The sequence below is a fragment of the Marmota monax genome, unplaced genomic scaffold (assembly GCF_021218885.2).
Source record: "Marmota monax isolate L192 unplaced genomic scaffold, Marmota_monax_Labrador192_F-V1.1 WCK01_AAM20220418_F8-fsc00031, whole genome shotgun sequence".
Lineage (NCBI taxonomy): Eukaryota > Metazoa > Chordata > Mammalia > Rodentia > Sciuridae > Marmota > Marmota monax.
In genome coordinates, this window is record NW_026695197.1 from 3,007,667 (window position 1) to 3,029,042 (window position 21,376).

At 36.2% G+C, this 21,376-nt stretch overlaps 2 protein-coding genes across 3 annotated transcripts in view; both read left to right on the forward strand.

Moving 5' to 3' along the window:
• The window catches only part of Dsg1 (desmoglein 1), a 36,983-nt gene extending 27,460 nt beyond the window's left edge, over positions 1-9,523 (forward strand). For both annotated transcript variants that reach the window (XM_046428454.2, XM_046428453.2), the window contains 2 exons: positions 1,576-1,784; positions 4,644-9,523. In XM_046428454.2, coding sequence (XP_046284410.1) covers positions 1,576-1,784; positions 4,644-5,735 — 1,301 coding nt within the window. In that variant the 3' untranslated portion in view covers positions 5,736-9,523. The remainder of the gene's footprint in view (positions 1-1,575; positions 1,785-4,643) is intronic.
• Positions 9,524-20,799: 11,276 nt separating this feature from the next.
• The window catches only part of Dsg4 (desmoglein 4), a 41,425-nt gene continuing 40,848 nt past the window's right edge, over positions 20,800-21,376 (forward strand). The window contains exon 1 of the mRNA XM_046428456.2: positions 20,800-21,091. Coding sequence (XP_046284412.2) covers positions 21,044-21,091 — 48 coding nt within the window. The 5' untranslated portion in view covers positions 20,800-21,043. The remainder of the gene's footprint in view (positions 21,092-21,376) is intronic.

The window sequence follows — 21,376 nt, forward strand, 5'->3', positions numbered from 1 at the left end:
ATAACCATGAGTCAATTTTGTCAAGATTTTTATCTAACAGAGAAAATTTCATATATATAATTAAAATATATATCAAAATATATTTTAAGTGTGTGTATATATACACATATATACACACATACATACTAAAATTAAAATACAACCTGATTAAAGTAGATCTGTGCTCATGTATTAAGGATACAATCTTCTATAATTTGTTTAATGACTCAAAGTTGCTCTGAGTTTATTATGACAAAGAAAAAAACTAGATTCATTCTTAGCCTCAATATCAGTGTTGATCTAAAATCTTTTCTTAAATTGAAAGACTCAACACTGTCAAAATCTTTTAAAGCTTTCAGCTAAGATTTTATGCATGTCGTGGAGTTTCCCCTTGTACTGGGGCAAGACTGTATAAATACAACTGGCCTTAAAAGAGGAGTCCAGACTACTTCACAGGCAAAAACCAGGGAACAATTAGAATCTCACAGTAAGTGGATAACTACCACTGTAATAAGAGGAACAATTAAAATAACTTCTCATATCTTGTGAAAATAGTTGTACCATGTTTCCTTTTCCAAGGTAAATGCTATTGATTGTTATTTTTCTCTTAGAGTTTTTCAAACTAATTATTATTAATGATTACTTTTCCACTTTGAACACTCTAAAATGTAATAGGCACTGACGTGTTTATAACTTGTTTATAACTTGCACCTTATTCAAAGAAGTCAATAACTAGTCTTTGAATCTATTTCTTCTCCTCACATATCCATTTTGGTGAACGACACCAATATCTTCCCAACCTAAAGAAAAACTCTTGTTAACTCACATCTCCTTTTTCCTTGGTGTCCAATCAGTTATCGTATCCAACATTGTTTACTGATGCATTTATGCTCTCACAAAGTCTATAAACCTTTGCACAGATCTTCAACCAATCATCATGGAAGACACCGGGTTAATTGAAGTATGAAAATTACACTTCCCACAAATTCGAGATCTTTCAAATATTAAGGTCATGAGAATTCCTATACTCTTATGGACATTCTCTCTGTGGTATTTCCATACTCCATGCCATTGTTTTTTTTTCCCACCTACCTCAAATATTGCAACAAGTTTCTACTCAACCTTCATGTCCAAGAGCAGATCGAAGAACCATGGCCTCTTCTCTGAAAGCTAGTGGAGTTACTTTTGTTGTTGTTTTTTGTGTTTTTGTTTTTGCCTTTTTCTGGATGCCTGGGCTTCCAATAATACATTGGAGGTATGCTTATACTGTTTTTTTAACCTTCAAAATTTGAGTTATTTATCCCAATCTCTCAATTCGAAATCAAACTCTTGAGGGCATAGGTTTTTGTAACTTTTCTGCAGTCCCCACTTCTAACACATCATACAGTAGTCTCTGGATAGGTAATTACCAAATTAACAAATTGATCATTATTTTTTGACCTCAAGATCATAATTACCTCTCCTTTCTTTATATGTCATCTTCATTTTATTTCTTTGCTCATGAGTGCATGCCTGGATGAGGAAATCTTACATCCTGGTAGTTTTTAGTTTATATTATACTAGAGAAAGTAAATTTAATGTGATCAACATTTTTAGGAGTTTATACAAATGAGTATTGTGGCAGAGAAATGCAGGATCTGGGAGGAGGAGAAAGAACGACAGGCTTTGAACTAATGGATGGAGTTAAGACATCAGCGGCACCTGAGATATGTCAAGAATATTCTGGAACATTAAGAAGAAATTCTATGAGGGAATGTAGAGAAGGCGGTTTGAATATGAATTTCATGGAAAATTACTTTTGTCAGGTAAGGCCTGTAGCTGCGTACCTTCCTCTCTATCCACCATATTCTAAGTTTTTCCATCAGGCAATTTGGGAAGAGTCTTGGATTCCCAACTTCTAATCTTCATGCCCAACAATTTTTATTGTGGCTGAATAATAGCCCCAAAGCTCTCATCTGAGAATGTGTACTCTCCCTTTTAAAAATAGCCAGTGACTCCCAGTTGTGTTCTCTTATAACATAAATTCCAAATTCTTCAACATGGCAATTAAGGCAATTCACAAATTGACACCCCCCGCCACATCTCCAGTCACCCTTCCTTCCCATCAGCCTCACTTGCTGAGCACCTTTGCCTTCTCCACAGTGGACTGTTCTCTAAGGTTTTGCTTCTGTGACCCTCCTGCAATGCTTTTATCCCCTCCTCTCTCACAAAATCTTGCACCCATCCATGAAGATCCAGTTCAAATGTCACTGCCTCTCTGAAATTTTTACAGTTAATTATCTCATCCAAAATAAGATCCGTGTTTCCACATCTGTATTTTTGTAGTACTTTTTACATTTTATAGAACTTACAATTGCCAAAATGTGTTCATGTATATGTCCACCACCATTTTTAGTGCCTCATCCATATGTTCTCTACAATGTAGGGCTAGCACTCAGTTCAGTTTCAAGCACATAGTAAACATTCATTAAGAGAGCCACAGTACATTTCCAGAACATTCTAAGAAATGAAAAGAGTGTGGGGCCTGGAAAAGTTTGGCAGAAGGAGAATTAACCTTGCCATCCCCAGGCAGAGACCCAACTGCTTGTGGTTACACATTACATGATATTCAACCTTCAGCAACTTCGTGTCTCTGATTTGGACTAGAAATACAGTTCTGTCCTTCTGCATTCTCACCTAAAATGCTTTTATTAATTCCCCTCTGGTTTAGAGAGTGATTGATATTTTTAAATAAATATTAGTAAAAAGCCTTTTAAATAGTAATTAATAATAATTGGAATAGCTCCTGAAACATATGGGAATACTTTCCATTCAGGTCCCTACCTATGAATATTATCGTCACAAAAAAAGTAGAATTGTGCCTTGAAACCTTCACTTATAGCTCCCACTGGCCACTCAATCGACTTCATTGTGATCTCTGATCAGCACCACTTGAAGGAGATGACTTCCTTCTCCTACAGAAGGACAACCTCCATCACTCTGCATACCTGAACCCATGCTCCCTGGCATCTATGATCATGCCTTGTCTGTCTCGTCCTACTGAAACATGAACCCTAGGAGAGAAGATCATATCTGCTTTTGTTCATTGTTGCATAGCTAAGTTCCTAACAGAGTGTTTGCCAAAGAACAAAGGCTGAATAAATATTTTTTAAGGAACTAGCACAATGAGTTGGTTGACTACATGATATTTCTGATAGTCAACCTGAAAGCCTGCAATTCAGTACCATGAACTGCAAAGATGAAATCAAAGTACACACATCTGTGGGCTTTCAGCTTGAATTGAAAGAGATTAATCTTTAAAATTTGTCTGGGATCACCTTTATTTTTTAATATAAAAATGGCACAGATCCAGAGTCAAACTTTCCTATTGCACTAAAAAGGCCACATTAAGCCAGGCACAGGGGCACACAGCAATAATCCCAGTGACTCTGGAGGCTAAGGCAGGAGGATTGAAAATTCAAAGCCAGCCTCAACAACTTTGCAAGGCTCTGAGCAACTTAGACCTGTCTTAAATAAAAAATAATAAAAAAGGGGAGCTGGGGATGTGACTTAGTGGTTAAGCACCCCTGGGTTTAATCCCTGGTAACAAATATAAAATTAAAAAAGTAAGTAAATAAAAAGGACACATTAAAATAAACCTTCCCAGATCCACAACATTCATTCTGCTTGAAGGAAATAAAATACAATGCTCAATAAACCCATAAACTATGAACTGCCTTTTTTAGGGAAAAAAATTATATATTTATATACAAACACATTTTTGCATATCTCCTTCTAACTTTTTTTGTATGTAGCAATTTTTTTGTTCGTTTGTTTGTTTTGGTACCAAGGATTGAACCCAGGGGTGCTTAACCACCAAGCCACATCCTCTGCCGCAGTCTGGCTGGGCACAAAATCACCGAGGCACCACACAGCCTTGTAGATTCAAACAGCAACTCTTTATTCCAGAACTCTCACCGGCACTCTACACACACTGCCTGGGAATACATTGCCTCTACTATTCTCTCAGAACTCCACCAAAGGAGCGGGTGCCTGAGGCAGCAGGATACGCCCTAATCCCAGGGGATCCGCCCTAATCCTGGAGCCATCTTATTCCCAGCAGGATCCACCCTAAACCCGGAGCCACCCTAATCCCTGAGCAGGGTCACCTTTCAACCCCAAATGCCATGCGTCATTCCTACTTGGCTATGGCTCTCAGCAATCCTCTATCCTTTCTTTTATTTTTTTATTTTGAGACAGGGCCTCACTAAGTTCTTGGGGCTGGCTTTGAACTCACAATCCTCCTGCCTCAGTCTCCCCAGCTCCCAGGATTTCAGGTGTGCACCACCGCACCTGATTGTTTATAGCATTTTCATATGCCTCCTTCTAACTTGGTTATAAAATTGCTTATGGGACTTTTTTGTATGTGATTCTGTGCCCAAAATGTACTATTTGAAATAAGTCTACCAAAGTAAATTCTAAAATCAAGACATATTATTGGAATTATAGTTAAAATATCTTCTTACCAAATTCTTTCCAGAAATTATAATGTCTTTAAAATCATTTCCAGTAGATATTAGAACTTTGCTCTGCGTATGCCTCTTTGGAAATGCCCTGGAAGAAACAACAATGGTAACGACAATATGTATTCATAATTTCATTTTCTCTTTTCTCTACAAATTCAGAAGGCATATGCTTACGCAGATGAAGATGAAGGACGCCCATCCAATGACTGTTTGCTCATATATGACATTGAAGGGGTAGGTTCGCCTGCCGGCTCCGTGGGCTGTTGCAGTTTCATTGGAGAAGACCTGGATGAAAGCTTCTTGGATACTCTGGGACCTAAATTTAAGAAATTGGCAGATATCAGCCTGGGAAGAGAAATCGACTCTTATCCAGACCCTGAACCTTCTTGGCAACCTCAGAGCACTGAACCACCTTGCCCTCAGCAGACAACAGAGCCCATGGCGGGTGGACACCCACCAGTCTCCCCGCACTTTGGCACTACTACAGTAATTTCTGAGAGCACCTATCCCTCAGGACCTGGTGTACAGCATCCTATGCCTATTCCTGATCCTCTGGGCTATGGTAATGTCACTATGACAGAGTCTTATACCACCTCTGGCACTCTGAAGCCCTCTGTCCATCTTCATGATAACCGGCATGCATCAAACGTGGTGGTGACAGAGAGGGTGGTGGGCCCAATCTCTGGCGCTGATTTGCATGGAATGCTAGATATGCCCGACTTGAGAGATGGCTCGAATGTGATAGTGACAGAAAGGGTCATAGCACCAGGTTCAAGTCTACCCACCTCTCTGACCATCTCTAATCCTAGAGAGTCTTCAAATGTGGTAGTGACAGAAAGAGTAATCCAACCAACTTCTGGCATGATGGGCAGTCTGAGTATGCACCCTGACTTATCAAATGCCCACAATGTGATTGTGACAGAGAGGGTTGTTTCTGGTGCTGGCATAAGTGGAATTAGTGGCACAGCTGGGATAAGTGGAGGTGGGGGCATAGGTAGCAGTGGCCTAGTTAGCACCAGCATGGGTGCCGGTAGCATGGGCCTGAGTGGAGCTGGAGTCAGTGGTGGTGGCATTGGGCTGAGCAACCTGGGTGGAGGTGGGGGTTTGAGTAGCAGTATGGGGGGGACAGCCACTATTGGTCATGTGAGGAGTTCCTCTGACCATCACTTTAGCCAGACCCTTGGATCTGCCTCCCCTAGCACATCTCGAAGTCGAATCACAAAGTACAGTACAGTCCAATATACCAAGTAATCAGGATCCCAGTGTACCTATTCACAGTAATTGTGATGTAGGTTCAATTCCCACCACCCAAAAATCTAACAATGCAATTTATGATGCACAACTAGGTGCTAAGATAATTGTGGAACAAGCTGAGGAACCACGATGAGAAAAATAAATGAAAACATTGCTGTGGGGGAGAGCCTTCCTTAGCATTCATAAACATTTTTCTTATATTAGTACTAATGAAATTGTGATCGTGAACTAAATTAAGGAATGGTCTTTTTTTTTTGCTTCATGTCCTTTAGGGCCTTTTTTGCATCTATGAGGCCTCTAGTACATCTCTAATATGTTAAGAAATAAAATGTGATCATGTAAAAGCACTGGCCTTAAGATAACAATTGGCATAATTCTCCTTGCTCTGTTACGATTTGCCATGTAACTCCGGCAACTTTCAAAAAGTATAAAGATGTGATATGTTTATGTGGGGAAACAGGTTATTAACATGCTGTTTCCCTCCATATACCCTGTTAATTTCATGGATAATATAAACTAAAAATCCAACCATAGATTTAGACCAGGGTTAATCATTAAATAAAATCTGACTACATAGTCAAGTCCATAAACAACCAAGGACTTTTACCTCGATTGCACCGTAACAGGACTCAATGAAGTGAACTTCAAATTAGGAAATATTTCCTAGGGGAGAATTCCATGAAAGAGCAGCAAGAAAGTAAGATTTGTTCAGGGGAAACTGGCAATGTCTGCACCTGAATTTCGTGCTAGGACTTCGTTTAAATCTCCTATGGAGTCAAGGACTTTTCTGATTCTAGACTGTGTGTGATGGTAGATGTGATCTTGAAGAATATTGCTTACTGGTGAGGTTATGGGACATCACACTCATTTCTCTCTTTACCACTATGGTACAGAATCAATAATAAGGAAAACTTGCCAAGTTAACTTCTTAGATTGAAGCAAATAACACCTAACATGGTTGTCATCGTTGGTGGTAAATGACCTTCCAAGTAAGCAGATGAAAACTGCGTTGTATTTTCAGATTGCATTTTCAGTACATGCTCTTCACTCATACCCAGCTTTTTACTACATAGCTCCTAAGTTAAAAATGATTTACTTAAACTGAGCTGTGGGGGAAAAAAAGCTAGCAGTGTGGTTAAGCTTTGCGGGGAATTTTTTTTAAGGGTCTCTAAGAAATGTTTTTAGAACATGTAAACTGTTTTAAATGGGGAAAGTTAGAAAAGAATTGTTTGGTAAAGTAATACCATAGTAATTATTAGCCTTAATTGAGTTTGGTACTTTCTTTAAACAATCCTCTGCTGCCATTTTGAGGTGATAAATCAGAATTAACAGAGTTTGATGATATTGTGTTAGCAAGAGTGAAATAATACTAGACAAACTCATTCCTTCAGTCTATCCCACTCCCTAATTAAATTTTTTCACTAGCATAAATTTTAAATTGCTAGTTTTATTTTTAATAAGCTCTTGGCTTATACTTGGTTCTGATTAATACTTTCCAAATAAAATAGTATATTTTTTTAGCTTCAAAACTTAGTAATGTGCTATTTATGATGTATTATTTCTTTGTATTTGCCATATTATGTTACCTGATTAAGACTCTCTAAAAAGAATCAAACCATTCAAAGAGATAGGTAAATTTCCTATTGCATGGTAGAGGAATTTTTCCTCTTTTTAAAATCCATTGTTAATTTAAATTTCACTAAAATGAAACTACATTTGACAAAATAAAATTAGAAAAAAAATCTTTCCCCTGGAATTGTGAATTTTATACAACTTTTAAAGATTTTTCTCCTGTCTCCTAAAATTTCCCAGGGTGTTATACAATCCAAGAATCATCATTTAACTTCCAACACTTCTCAAAGAGGGCTAGGAGTGAATTGTTTTATCTAGAGCTATTTTGCTCTACATAACAGCAGATGAGGTTAATATTTTAAAAGCCACAATATGCATCTTATTTTAACTCTGTAGAATATGTAAAATTTTGCCAAAATGCAGAGGTGTAAATAAAGTCATTTAAAGGGTGTCTTTCTTTTATTTCTTTCTGTCACTTTAGGGGATTGCATTAAGGATGGGTAATTGTTTTTTCCAGAAACAAAATCAAGAGGTGTTTATTAAAATATACTTGAGTATGTTTGGGTTCAAGAATTTGAAGGAAAAGGAATAATTATTAATTAATTAAGACATTAAAGAAATTAATTAGTTCATTAAAGGAATGGTATCTGATCATAAGAAGTTTATTTATTGTCCTAATATGATATATCATGATAAGTCTCTTCTTAAAATACCTGATACCTTCCAGAGTTGGTTTTTAGGTTATCTACCAAATGGCGGAATGACAATCTTAAAGCTGCTGTTGTTAAGATCAATTATAAAATTATGGAAAATACAATTTTAAAATGCTAACATTAGTCATTTATTTTTCTAGGAAGAGTCCTTCAAGTCAACGTTTTTTGAGGGAGGGTGGGGATTGCACAGTGATGTTCTAACTCTTCAGTTGTAAATTTCACAATCACCTTTTTAAAACATCAAGAATTCTAAGACTCATGTGAAGGTATATTTTTCAATGAGTAGCCTTTAGGCAGAATTTCATTCTTTTGATGCTTTACTCTAACTCAGATACATCATTCCATAGACCCAGAAGAGATGTGGAAATAATTTCATAAGTAAATAACTACAATTTACATCCATATGGCATGTTGAATCGTAAAGCAACATGCTCTTAGCAAAAGGGAAAAGGAATAGATAGTAGTTTCGTGTTTTGCATATATGGTTTGAAAACAAACCACGTTTATATAACATCTGATTTTCTAAAAAGGTATTCCTCAAGGCAAAAATTACTGTATTATAAATACTTTATTATTTAATATCAACCAAAATACCCTCTTGAGCTAATATTGACATTGAATTCCAGATATATCTGCTATATATTACTTACCGCTATGCCTGATGTAACTATTTGCACTGAAAAACTTGCAGGTAAAATATCTTTTTAACATTATTTATATATCTTCATCTGGACTTCTGCTCTATACTTATTAATAAAGTTTTTGGCATCATAATTTTATTTGATGTATTATTCTTAAATTTTAATTATATATCTTTAAAAAATTACATTTTTATATTAGGTGGATGTGTTTAGTTATATAATTTATTTCTAAATTTATACCAAGATTTGATTGTCAGCCAAAGCATATGACATCCTTTATTTTTAGTAGGACATTAAAAGGGTTAAAATCAGTGGGAAAAAATGTCTATGACTATTTTGGAAAGACTTTTTTAAAAAAGTACTTACATTTTTCCATGCCTATTTAATAAGTTCCAGCCTTTATAGGGGATTGCTGATATTTTTAAGACCTACTTCACATTGCATTGGAATATAACAGTAGAACAAATCTTGTTAGTCCCAGGTTATTCAATTTGTGATAAGACAAAGCCTGAATGGATCAACCTATTATTCTTCAAACACTTTTGAAATATGAATAATTTATTGTTTAATTATCTATATTTTCTACCATTTCATTATATATTAATTACTAAACAATTCATGATCAAATTGCTTTTGATCTAACTTATTTTTCATTGTCTATCTATTTCCCAAGCATCTTAAAACTCTGATGTTCATCTTTGGTGATGTTTAAAACAAGGTGCTTTCCTTCAAGTTTCAACATAAAAGTTTGGGGATTATGTGGGTGCTAGTTCCTTGCTTCATAATTGGTGGCTCTTTCAAGACAGTTTGTAATTCCAAAGAGTTGTGTTTATAGCAATAAAGATTGATATGCCTCTGTTATCTTTTCTGAATTATAAGGTTGGGGGAGGTTGTAGATTGTAAGAAATAATTAGGAGTTATTAAATCTCTAGTTATTATTTCAACCCATACTCAAGGATATAATTATTTTATTTTCACAATGTTAAAATATATTTTCATTCTCCCTTTCCTAGTTTCCTTTCTTTTTCTTTTTTCTTTTTTTCCATGTTTACTGAGAGATCTACTCTGGAGTACACCTTAGGGAAGCCAGAGCCCAGCCTTGACCAGGTAGTTAGCCTCACTCAAATAAACAGATGGTTTTTTAAAAAGTAAATAAATAAAAGCTTGCATTTTAAAATTTTGATATTTTTTAGCATTTCATGTATTACATATTTATTTTATACTTTTACTTCTTTCTTTCATACTCTGTTTTGTCTACACTCACATTTTGTTTCTTCTAAGTGGCTTTTGTTTTTTGCTTTTGAAGTCAGACCTCTTCCTTCCTGTGTCAGCAAGCCATGTATCTCTCTCTGGGCACAGGACCCTTCTGACCAAGGGGTAGTCGGGAAAGAGCAAGGTTATCTGTGGGCCTGGAGAGAGTTCAAGAAGGAAAACAACAGGACACAAGGTCCGAGAGGTAACAGGGGTGAACTTGAGTTGGCCTTGGAGGCCATTCTAAACTCTGACTCATTCTGAGTATAATAAAGAGCCACTGGCAAAGTCTGGGATGAGCAGTGCTCTGCTCAGCTTTGTATTTTTTAAATATCACTCTACTTACAGTGTTGGCACTTACGGAAGGAAATCACAGAGTCAAGGAAACTGGCTAGAAGGTTACCGTGATAATCCAAGAGAGTGGTCAGATCACGGCGGTTTGGTAGCAAAACAAGTGACAAAAAACAAAACAAAAATTCTAGACAAGTCAATAATAAAGTGGCATGCGGAAAGAAACTGGATATAAGGTCACCACGCAACAGATTAAATTTAAGGCTCATTATAAACTGCCTTGGAAAAACTCAAGCATTCACAGTGCAAATGAAGAATATTAGATTGACCAAAATTTGAAAGTTATGCCAGTTTCTAGTCATGTACTTTGTGATTGAGTTCCAATAAGAAATTTATGCCAGGTGCCTTGGCACATGCCTGTAATTACAGCAGCTTGGGAAGCTGAGGAAGGAGGATTGTGAGTTCAAAGCCAGCCTCACCAACTTAGCAAGGCCCTGTCTCTTAAGTAAAATATAAAATAAAAGGGCTGGGGATGTGGCTCAGTGGTAAAACAACTCTGGGTTCAATCCCCAATATCAAAAAGCAAAGAAAGAAAGAAGAGAAATTCCTGCGGACCTTGGGGGAGTGACTTTTCCAAGTTTGACAAAGAAAGCTTATCAACCTGGTGTATCCCAATCTGCACCTGTTTCTCAGTCCCCTCTTTCTTGTCTCTTATATGAAACTGAGGGAGAATGGATTCTGCCTCCAGACCTTTCCCAGAACTGTTCAGAAAATAACTGAACAGTTACCAAAATTCTGACTCTTACCAAAATTCACTTCTGATTTGACCCAGCATGCAATTTGTCATATTGTTTCAAAGAAAAATACTTTTGTCCATTCAATTTAGTAGATAATCGCTCCAATTTTTCTGCTAGATAAATTACAGACCTGGGTTTCTCTGTTCGTTATAATTGTATCTTATATTGGCTTCACCCAGAAACAGATCCTGAGATGAGATTTGAAAGCAATTTTGGAAGGAAGTTTAAAAACCAACAACAGGAAGTGGGAAGAGAAACAAGAAAGGGAATATTGAAGACAGTAAGAGGTACAGTATCAAGTTGGGTACAGCCATGGACAACAGCAGCTCCATCTTCCTGGGAAAGCTACTGGGAGCAAGTGCACAGTATGAGCACTGCAGAATGAACCATTCAAAACACCAGGGGGAGTACTCACACGCACCAGCTGCCACCAGCTGAGAATCTCAGGCACATCTGTGATCCCTGAGACTGCTGAACGGGTGCATAAAGTAGCTTTGGCATCACTGAAGTGAAGAAATGAAGGAGCTAATATTTGGGGTGGGTGTACCCTGAAACAATAGGAAAAAAATAAGAGATCTGTTAGGGAAGGTCTTTTAGTCATTGGTGTACTCTAGCATTCTGGTGAAATGTGCTAGGAAAAACCTCAAAATTTTCTGATTTGAAAGGATTTTCTTGAACATTCCTCTGTAAATAAGAATGATTCATAGAGCCAACATGCTGATAAATTAGGCAACAAAGCCCAAGGGTGTGAAATAGGAAAGCCTTCAGATCCCCTAGTCATTGACTCGTACCTTCCTGGTTTTCTATCGTTCATGTTATTTAGATGTTTACTCCCTCCCATAGATTGCTTAAACATGTAATCATTCTATAATACAGACTTGGCTTTACTCTTACAGACTTAACGAGTGTCTGGAGTAGCTAATTGTTTTGATATATATTTATTGCCAAAAATAAAGTCTACCAGTTCACTAAAGTTAGCACGATTTATAGACACAACCCCCATATTTTAAGTCTATTGCTAGCAACATCATGCCAAATCACTCTGTCTCTGAGTGCTTGCACCTAGTTTATTTGAAAAGGCACACCAAAAAATTACATTGCCATGAGTTGGATAAACAAGCAATTAAATAAATTTTGAATTAATGTGTGATGCACAGAGTTCAGCCAGCAGTAAGCAGAAACTCCATAATTATTTGTTGAACACATGAATACATATAGTATATTCACTACTCAAGTTGCTTTACTATCTATCCTTGCATTGACGGACTATATGAGAACTGATCCCCTCCATCACGTTATATTGCTTATCAAATTCCCACTGTTCCAAATAGAGCTACTTGTTCTGAATTGTTCTTCAATGTGCCAGTGCCTCTTTAAACTGAGTGACTTAAGGAGTTAACTTTGTTAGAGTGTACAATGTGCCTTGACCAATTGTTTTAAATATGTTTTGGGAAAAGATGAGATATGTTAAAAAAATTATGCCTAGTTAGTGTTTTGTTAAAACTATTAGGTAAACTGCAAGAAAATCAGTTTGCTTTCAAACATAAGGAAACGTTTTTTAACTATTTGGAAAAATAGAGTAAAGAAAGAAATCTAAAATTGGGGAAGAAATGTGACATTAATCATATAACAACAGTCATAGTAGCAATAGAAATGTGCTCCCATAGTTCTGAGATAGATAAATAAATATATGTGTGTTTATACATCTTTATGTATATATAATAAGGTCACCTAATAGATTAAATTAAACATATACAAAGGTTCTAAAACTTTCCAAATACTACTCACTGCAAGAAATATGAGAATTCCCCCTCATGAAGCAAGATAACTCTGAAGCTCAGGTGAAGACAATGTGGAAATATCCTTCCATCTTTGTTCTCTATTCATGACCAATAAATATTTTTGAACTGTTCCTTGATTGATATGACAAGCAGAAGATATACTTTGCAAAGAGTTATTATTCATGGATTAAGTTATTACATATTAAGAATTAACAGATTAATATTTTGCTTTATGCTTCATCTTCTATTATTTGATTATTGAGAATTCATCACTAAAAAAATCTGATTTCAAAATAAAGAAAAGAAAACTGGAATATAAACTGTGCAATGGGGAAACTCTAGTAAAATAAAGTAATTGACAAGCCCCATTATTAATTAAGCTTAGTCCTCCTTGGAAAAACCCTGGGAGACTTCTGGCTGGATTTTTTTTTTTTTTTTTTTGGCAATACTTATCATTAACAGCTTTAAAGTCTTCCTTCAATGGCATAATTGTTTGTGAAGAGATGAAAATGAACCAGATTTTTTAGAAGACACATAATGCATTTAAAAGTTATTACAATCAAAATTAAAAGACTATGAAATATAATTTTAAATACAGGAAGAAATTATCATGAATTAGATTTTATGAACTACATTAACAAACAAGAAAGAAAAATCATGTTTAATGACTATTATTTAAAAGTTTTAATATATAGAAAAAACAGCATAGATTCATACCTATTACCATAGACTTTAATAAGTACCAAATATGTTAAAGATAGAAATACTCCAGAAATTTTGAAAGAAAACCTTTTATAAAGTGCTAGTTTCTTTATATAAACATATCTAAATTAATCCCCCAAAATTCTCCAGATAGGGAAATAGATAAAGAAATTGCAGTTTAGAGAGCTGAATTTACTCACTCAAAAACAGATCAAGTTAGTGGAACTCCTAGAATTTGAGCCAGATCTGAATCTTCAATGCTTCAATATACTACACTGGCAAAGCACATTTATCTTAACTGCAAATAGGGATATAATTGTATGATTATTGACCAACTAGAAGCCCTAATTAGGGATAAGTTGAAGAAATCAGAATACACTTTAGCTTGAACACAACAAAAGCTCACAATGATGATGAAAATGGAGACCCTGAGGTGATCAGCAGATGATGGTAGAATCAAGATGTTTTTACGCTATTGGGTTCCATGAAACCAAATAAAAATAATAAATGATAAGAATAGAAAATAATCTACCTTCAAAAAAGAAATAGTAACCAACCCATCTTCCCAAACAATACCTAACACCAAGAATGGTGCTAAATTTGTATCCAAACTAGGAAGGTTTAAAATTAGCAGATATTTCTCCAGCTCCACTTAAGGTTGCTATTATCTGGATGTTTGGCCCTTTCCCATTCATATGAGGAAATCCTAAACCCAAAGGTGACGATAGTAAGAGGTGGAATCTTTAGGAGATGATAAGGTCACAGGGCTGAACCCTCACTAATGGGATTATTTGCCTGATCAAGTAAGCTTGAGGGAGCTCCATCCCTTCCACCATGTTTTTGTACAGCAAAAGATATCATCTATGAGCCAGGAAATAGGCCCTCACCAAACACTGAATCTGCCAGCACCTTGATCTTGGATTTAACCTCCAGAACTGAGAGGAATAAATGTCTGTTGTTCATAAGCAACCCAGCCTCTGCTATTTGGGTTTTTTTTTTTGTTTTGGGGGGTTTTTGTTTTTGTTTTGTTTTGTTTTGTTTTGTTGTTATTTTTGTGAATGAACTAAATTAAGAATGGAAATGTCCCTAAAAGTGGCACAATGCTTCAGAATCTAGGGGTGTAAGAAAACTATAAAATTATCAGAGAACATTCCTGTGGAGAGCCAGTTCCATGTCACTGGAAGAGGAGAGGGAAAGCTGAAGGTCAAACTCAGTAAAGATTTCACCTTCATTTTCTCTAATTAAGTTTCATATGTTTACAAATCAATAATAAATAAAATGGAAACAAAAGAAAAGGAAATAAACATTTCACATAAAAAAGAAACACAAATGGCCAATACTGCCCTGCTGCCTGCAACATGTAGAGGTACTAAATGTTACTCACATCAGAAAAATTCCTGCTTTACATGATGATGTTTCTCCCTAGACCACTCATAGGAACAGGTAATTATCCTGACTCAATGGCTTTTAACTTCAGCCTGCAACCCCAGTATTACCTGGAGAACATGTTAAGTATGAATAATTCTTGGTCTCATTCCTAGAGAGTCTGATTCAGTATATCTGGGGTCAAGAAAGAGGCACTTTATATATACTGGCCCAAGAAACATATTTCAAAAGGCACTTCCCATCTTTTGACCATCTTATTCCTAGATTTCTCCCAAAACAAACTGAGCTGCCCAGATCCTGTCTCCAAGTTGGCCAGATGCATAACTAACAGCACCAAAGATAAACTGTGTACATGGTACAGCTTTTCCCAAGAGGGCACTACCAGTGTCCTCAAAGTAGCCAGAGTGATATCTAAGTAACTACCACACTGTGGTACAGGTACCAACACCATGATTGGGAGTCAGAAATCAGAATAAGATATGTATGTAGCAAGTATGTAATAAATATGTAAACAGCACACTTTAATTAAAACAGAGCTAGAAGCCATGCTATTCTGTCCCTAGTATTTGGAATACATCCACACCAGTGACCCAAAGTCACAGAAAGAATCAACAAGTTACCTCTGTTAGGGCGTTTAGGGTGTAAACTAGCATCATCTTTATGATATTAACGTAACACTTTAGGAAACTGACATTTAAACTCCATGATTTCTAACACCCACTAAATAACCTGGTTGGTGGGCCCCTCGTAGCCATACATAAATTGACTTTAATGAGGGGATAGGATGCTTATCTTCAGGACTGTAGATGAACCATCAGACATGTACTCAAGGCCACATTCTAGGTCAAAGCTAAACAAGCCTGTTTACCTTTTGTCTATCCCCCCCCAGGCCCAGACTAATGAAAATACTTTGGCTTGTGTCAGCTCTAGAAACTACTGTACTACATCTGACAGTTTAGGACCATAAATATTTTGTAAATGTCCTTTCCTCTAACACATGCTTTCAAGAAGTATAACTGCATTTAAATCCTTCAATCTACCAGTATCCCTATACTATGACAGTTTATTGGAAAAATTTCCCTAACATTATTTCTACAAGATCTTTGCCTATATAGAATACATTTCCTTTTTTCAAAGAGAACTTGTACTGACACACAATGAATTAGCTGCCTTCTTGTGGCATTACTTTGGGAAATACAAGTGTTAAGAGTTCTATGCTCTAATTTCTTTCTTTACGGTTCTATAATTTTCATTATATAGATCTTTCACCTCTTTCATTAAGTTGATTCCCAAGTTTGTTTGTTTTTTTGTTTGTTTGTTTGTGGCTATTGTAAATGGGGTAGTTTTCCTCGATTCCTTTTCTGAGGATTTGTCACTGATGTATAGAAATGCCTTTGATTTATGGGTGTTGATTTTATATCTTGGTACATTGCTGAATTTATTTACTAATTCTAGAAGTTTTCTGGTGGAACTTTTTGAGTCTTCTAGGTATAGAATCATAATCATCAGCAAATAGTGCTAATTTGAGTTGTTCTTTTCCTGTGGTGTATCCCTTTAATTTGTTTCGTCTGTCTAATTGATCTGGCCAGTGTTTCAAGAACTATGTTAAATAGAAGTGGTAAAAGAGGGCATCCCTAGAAGATGGAAAGATCTACCTTGCTCTTGGATAGGCAGAGTTAATATTACCAAAATGACCATACTACCAAAAGCACCATACAGATTTAATGCAATTCCTATCAAAATCCCAATGACATCCCCCATAGACTTAGAAAAGGCAGTCATGAAATTCATCTGGAAAAATAAGAGACTCAGAATAGCTAAAGCTATCCTTAGCAGGAAGAGTGAAGCAGGTGGCATCACTATACCAGACCTTAAACTATGCTACATACAGAACAATAGTAACAAAAACAGCATGGTATTGGTACCAAAACAGACACACAGACCAATGATACAGAATATAAGACACAGAGGAAAACCCACAAAATTACAATTATCTTATATTAGACAAAGTTGCCAAAAAAAATGCTTTGGAGAAAAGATAGCCTCTTCAACAAATGGTGCTGGGAAAACTGGAAATCCATATGCAATTAAACCTCTATCTCTCACCATACACAAAATTCAACTCAAAATGAATCAAGAACCTAGGAATAAAACCAGAGACCCTGTGTCTAATAGAAGAAAAAGTAGGTCCTAATCTCCATCATGTGGAATTAGGCCCCAACTTCCTTAATAAGACTCCTATAGTTCAAGAATTAAAATCAAGAATCAATAAATGGGATGGATTCAAACTAAAAAGCTCTTCTCAGCAAAAGAAACAATCTTTGAGATGAATACAGAGCCTACATCTTGGAAGCAAATTTTACCTCTCACACATCAGATAAGAGTATTAATCTCTAGGGTATATAAAGAACTCAAAAAGCTAAACACCAAAAAAACAAATAATCCAATCAATAAATGGGCCAAGGACCTGAACAGACACTTCTCAGAAGACGATATACAATCAATCAACAAACATATGAAAAAAAGTTTATCATCACTAGCAATTAGAGAAATGTGAATCAAAACCACTCTAAGATTTCATCACACTCCAGTCAGAATAGCAACTATTATGAAGACAAACAACAATAAGTGTTGGCGAGGATGTGGGGGAAAAGGTACACTCATACACTGCTGGTGAGTGCAGCCAATATGGAAAGCAGTATGGAGATTTCTTAGAAAATTAGGAATGGAACCACCATTTGACCCAGCTATCCCACTCCTTGGTCTAGACCCAAAGGACTTAAAAACAGCATACTACAAAGACATAGCCACATCGATGTTTATAGAAGCACAATTCACAATAGCTAATCTGTGGAACCAACCTAGATTCCCTTCAGTAGATGAATGGATTTTTTAAAATGTGGCATATATACACAATGGAATATTACTCAGCAATAAAAGAGAATAAAATCATGGCATTTGCAGGTAAATGTGTGGAATTAGAGAAGATAATGCTAAGTGAAGTTAGCCAATCCCCAAAAAACAAATGCTGAATCTTTTCTCTAATATAAGGAAGCTGATTCATAGTGGGATGTGGGGAGCATGGGAGGAATAGACAAACTCTAGATAGGGCAGAGGGGTGGGAGGGGAAAGGAGAGGACAGGGGGTTAGAAATGATGGTGGAATGTGATGGACATCATTATCCAAAGTACATATATGAAGACACGAATTGATGTGAATATGCTTTGTATACACCCAGAGATATGAAAAATTTGTGCTCTATATGTGTAATATGAATTGTAATGCATTCCACTGTCATATATAAATTTAAAAAATTAATAATAAAAAAGAAAAAAAGAGTTCTATGTGCTATATACAAGTAATATGTGGAATGCAAATGTCCTGCTATTTTGGATGATATTATACAAACACAAGAACAATCATTAAATATCCAGAGCATCCCTGAAGTTCAAGGTACACTTTTATCTGAGCAAATGACATGTCACAGATTTGACATCAAAGATAAATACTAGGAAGAACTTACTAAAAAAATTCTGTTCATAGAAATAACTACTAGATTCAGTAGTTTAGTAAACTGAAAGGTATGTAAAAATTATTTAAAACCAATAATATTTGACCATCAACTATTTTGCCTTCACACGTGTAACAAAGACTGAAAATTGGCTAGATATTTATACAGATTGGTGGTGAAGCAGGAGATGAAATTCTTGCCCTCTCTTTGGCCTCTCTGAACTACTGCTACAACAAGAGTAGAAGAGAAGGAAGAGACATTGCTTTACATGATCTCTATGGTATCTTTAGGCATTAATAGTTAATACTCTTTTTTTTCTATAGTATCCAGAAGCTCTCAGATGAAACAGAAGTAGCTGTTCTTTATCTACCCAAGCTCAGAACCATGACCTAGTATTGTCTTTGGGGGCTGTACTTTAAGATCAGGACTATAACTTTAATTTCAGTAGAAATGAAAAAACGGAGCACGAAATAGTCTCTTCTTCATTACTACAGAATCTTTTAAAACTACTTGTTATGGTTTGAATATGATTTGAGCATCACCCAGAGGTCCATGTGCTGGAATTGTGATTGGACAGAAGTGATGGAACCTTAGAGAGGCAGGGTCTGGAGAAGATGGTCAGGTCATTGGAGACACTGCCCTTGGAAGGTATTAATGTAGTTCTTAGAAGACTCTGGTTAGTTCCAAAAAGGGTGGGTTGGTGTAGAAACAGCAAGCCTGGTGCCTGAATCTCACTTGTTTTCTCCCCTACCATGTGACTGCTATCCCACTCTTGTGTGTGCTCCTGCCATGATGCCATCCACCATGTTGCTTAGCAGCCTGAAGGCCCTCACCAGAAGCCAAAACAATGGGGTTGCCTGATCTTGGACTTTCAGTTTCCAAAAGTGTGAGCTGCATAAACCTCATTTCTTTATACGTTACCCAGCCTCAGGTATTTTCATAGCAAAATCAGTCTCTCATAATGCAAAACAAAGGTGGAAAGCTTCATGAAATATTTCCATTGGACATAGCAATAGAGAAGAATATAGTCTTCCCTTTGTGAAAAGCAAAATCACTTAGGAATCTAGACTTATTTCATTAATTCTGTTAGGAAAATAAAATTATTCTAATTCAATCATACATAAAATAAAACAAAAAAATACCTGGTCACCTTATATATTTTTGAATCAGGCAGATATTCCCAAATTTAAGGTTTGGCTTGGGTAGACAACTTCAAAGACTATCTCTTTGCAGCAATTCATTTTCCCCATTGCTTAAATATAATTTTCTTCTCTCTTTCTCATAAATGTGTCCAACATGTAATTCATTTCTCTTCATTTTAGAGTACTATACTGCCCCTATAATTGAATTGCCTGGAGTCTTTCTGATGCTTCCAAAAAGGCTACACTGTTTCTCAAGAAAGCAAGCACCATTTAGCATACATTCCACAGCTGAGTCTGCTGAGTCTGCCCTGCTTATGAATTACAGTGACAGGATAGTGAAGATCCTTCTCCCTTTGAAATTCTCCAACCAACAGGTATTAGCAATTAGAGAACATTTAAATATATTTTCTTTTTATGTTGGTTGATGTTGCTGCCAACCTGAATTTTTTTTTTTTTAGAAGACTCAACCCTATTCAAAACACATACTAACTAAGGAAAAGAGAGAAATTTAAACAGGAAAATGATTTTTTTTTAAATCCAGATAAGCTCTGGTTTTGGTTTTGGTTTTTAAACTCTCTTTAATGAACTTACAACTTCTCCTTAACGAACATTTGTGATGGTTTAAAAGATGTTCCTCATTCATGTTGGATACATACATTGTTGATTAGTGGAAATGCCCATGAGAAGTAAGGAAACTGTACTGTTATTTTAACATAATTCCATAAGTATTGTTATCACAGAGATTCAATTATACAATCAGGAGAAAGGTGCCAAAATTAAAAAAACAAACATCCTGGTACCAGTTAAATCAGTTTCTTCATCTTAACCATGTTATTCCAAAACATTTTAAAAATTGAGAGTGCAGGTCAACCATAGGACTTCTTAAAGAGGAACCGGAATCTTATGAAGTAAGAGAGGAGAGTTTCATTATTCTGTCTTCCTCCCCACACCATTCTGTAGGCCTGCTGCCTTTTTACAATGCCCTCTGCTAAGCGTATCATTCCTTGAAGTTGATTCTGTAGTGGACATGTGTGTGTCTGTGTTGTCAGTATATATAATTTTGCTTTTACAATGTTGGCAGTAAGAAACAGCCTTCTAATTTCATTCAGCATGATGATAGGCCCTAGCATTTTAATTATTTTTCATGTTGTGAGTAATTTATTATTCATTGGGTATCTTCCCTATAAATCTTGTACTCCTCTGTAAGATGATTTTTTTTGGGGGGGAGGGTGTCCCACAAAGGGTTTCATTGCAATAAGAATCAAGGTGTGTCTACATTCTTACCCAGGGCCCAAACAATGCCAGCCTTCCAGACCAGCCCAGGAGTTTGGGGTGGGGAAACAGAGTCATTATAGAATATCTTCATCCCTCGGCCCGGAGAGCATCAGAGTTATCATCCATGCCCTCCTAAAAGGGCATCCCGGAGCACATCTTGCCACAGAACCTAATTCAGGACTCAGAAGACCAGGACTAAAATTGAATCTCATTGGGATTTGCATGTAAGAGAGACCAGAAGGAATGGATTGGCTCCTTCTCAGAAACATTTGTCTTTTGATCCTTCTAATGGTAAGTAGAATTTAAAGGCTAAGGAAGGAAATATAGCCTTCAGGTCTTGTCTCTCCTGTCTCCTTTGGGCTTTCTTTCTACATGAAATTTATTCCATTTTTAACCTCCTTTCTGCAAAGAGAGATCTACAAGTCCAGCTTCCATTTATTTCACAGGATTCTATGTGCCTCAAGGGACCCAATGGCATAGAGAAACAGAGTGAGAAATTAGTTAGACTAATAAATTAAACTTATATGGTCTCAGAGACACAATCTAATCCAGATTAAATGCTAGGAATACTCTAAA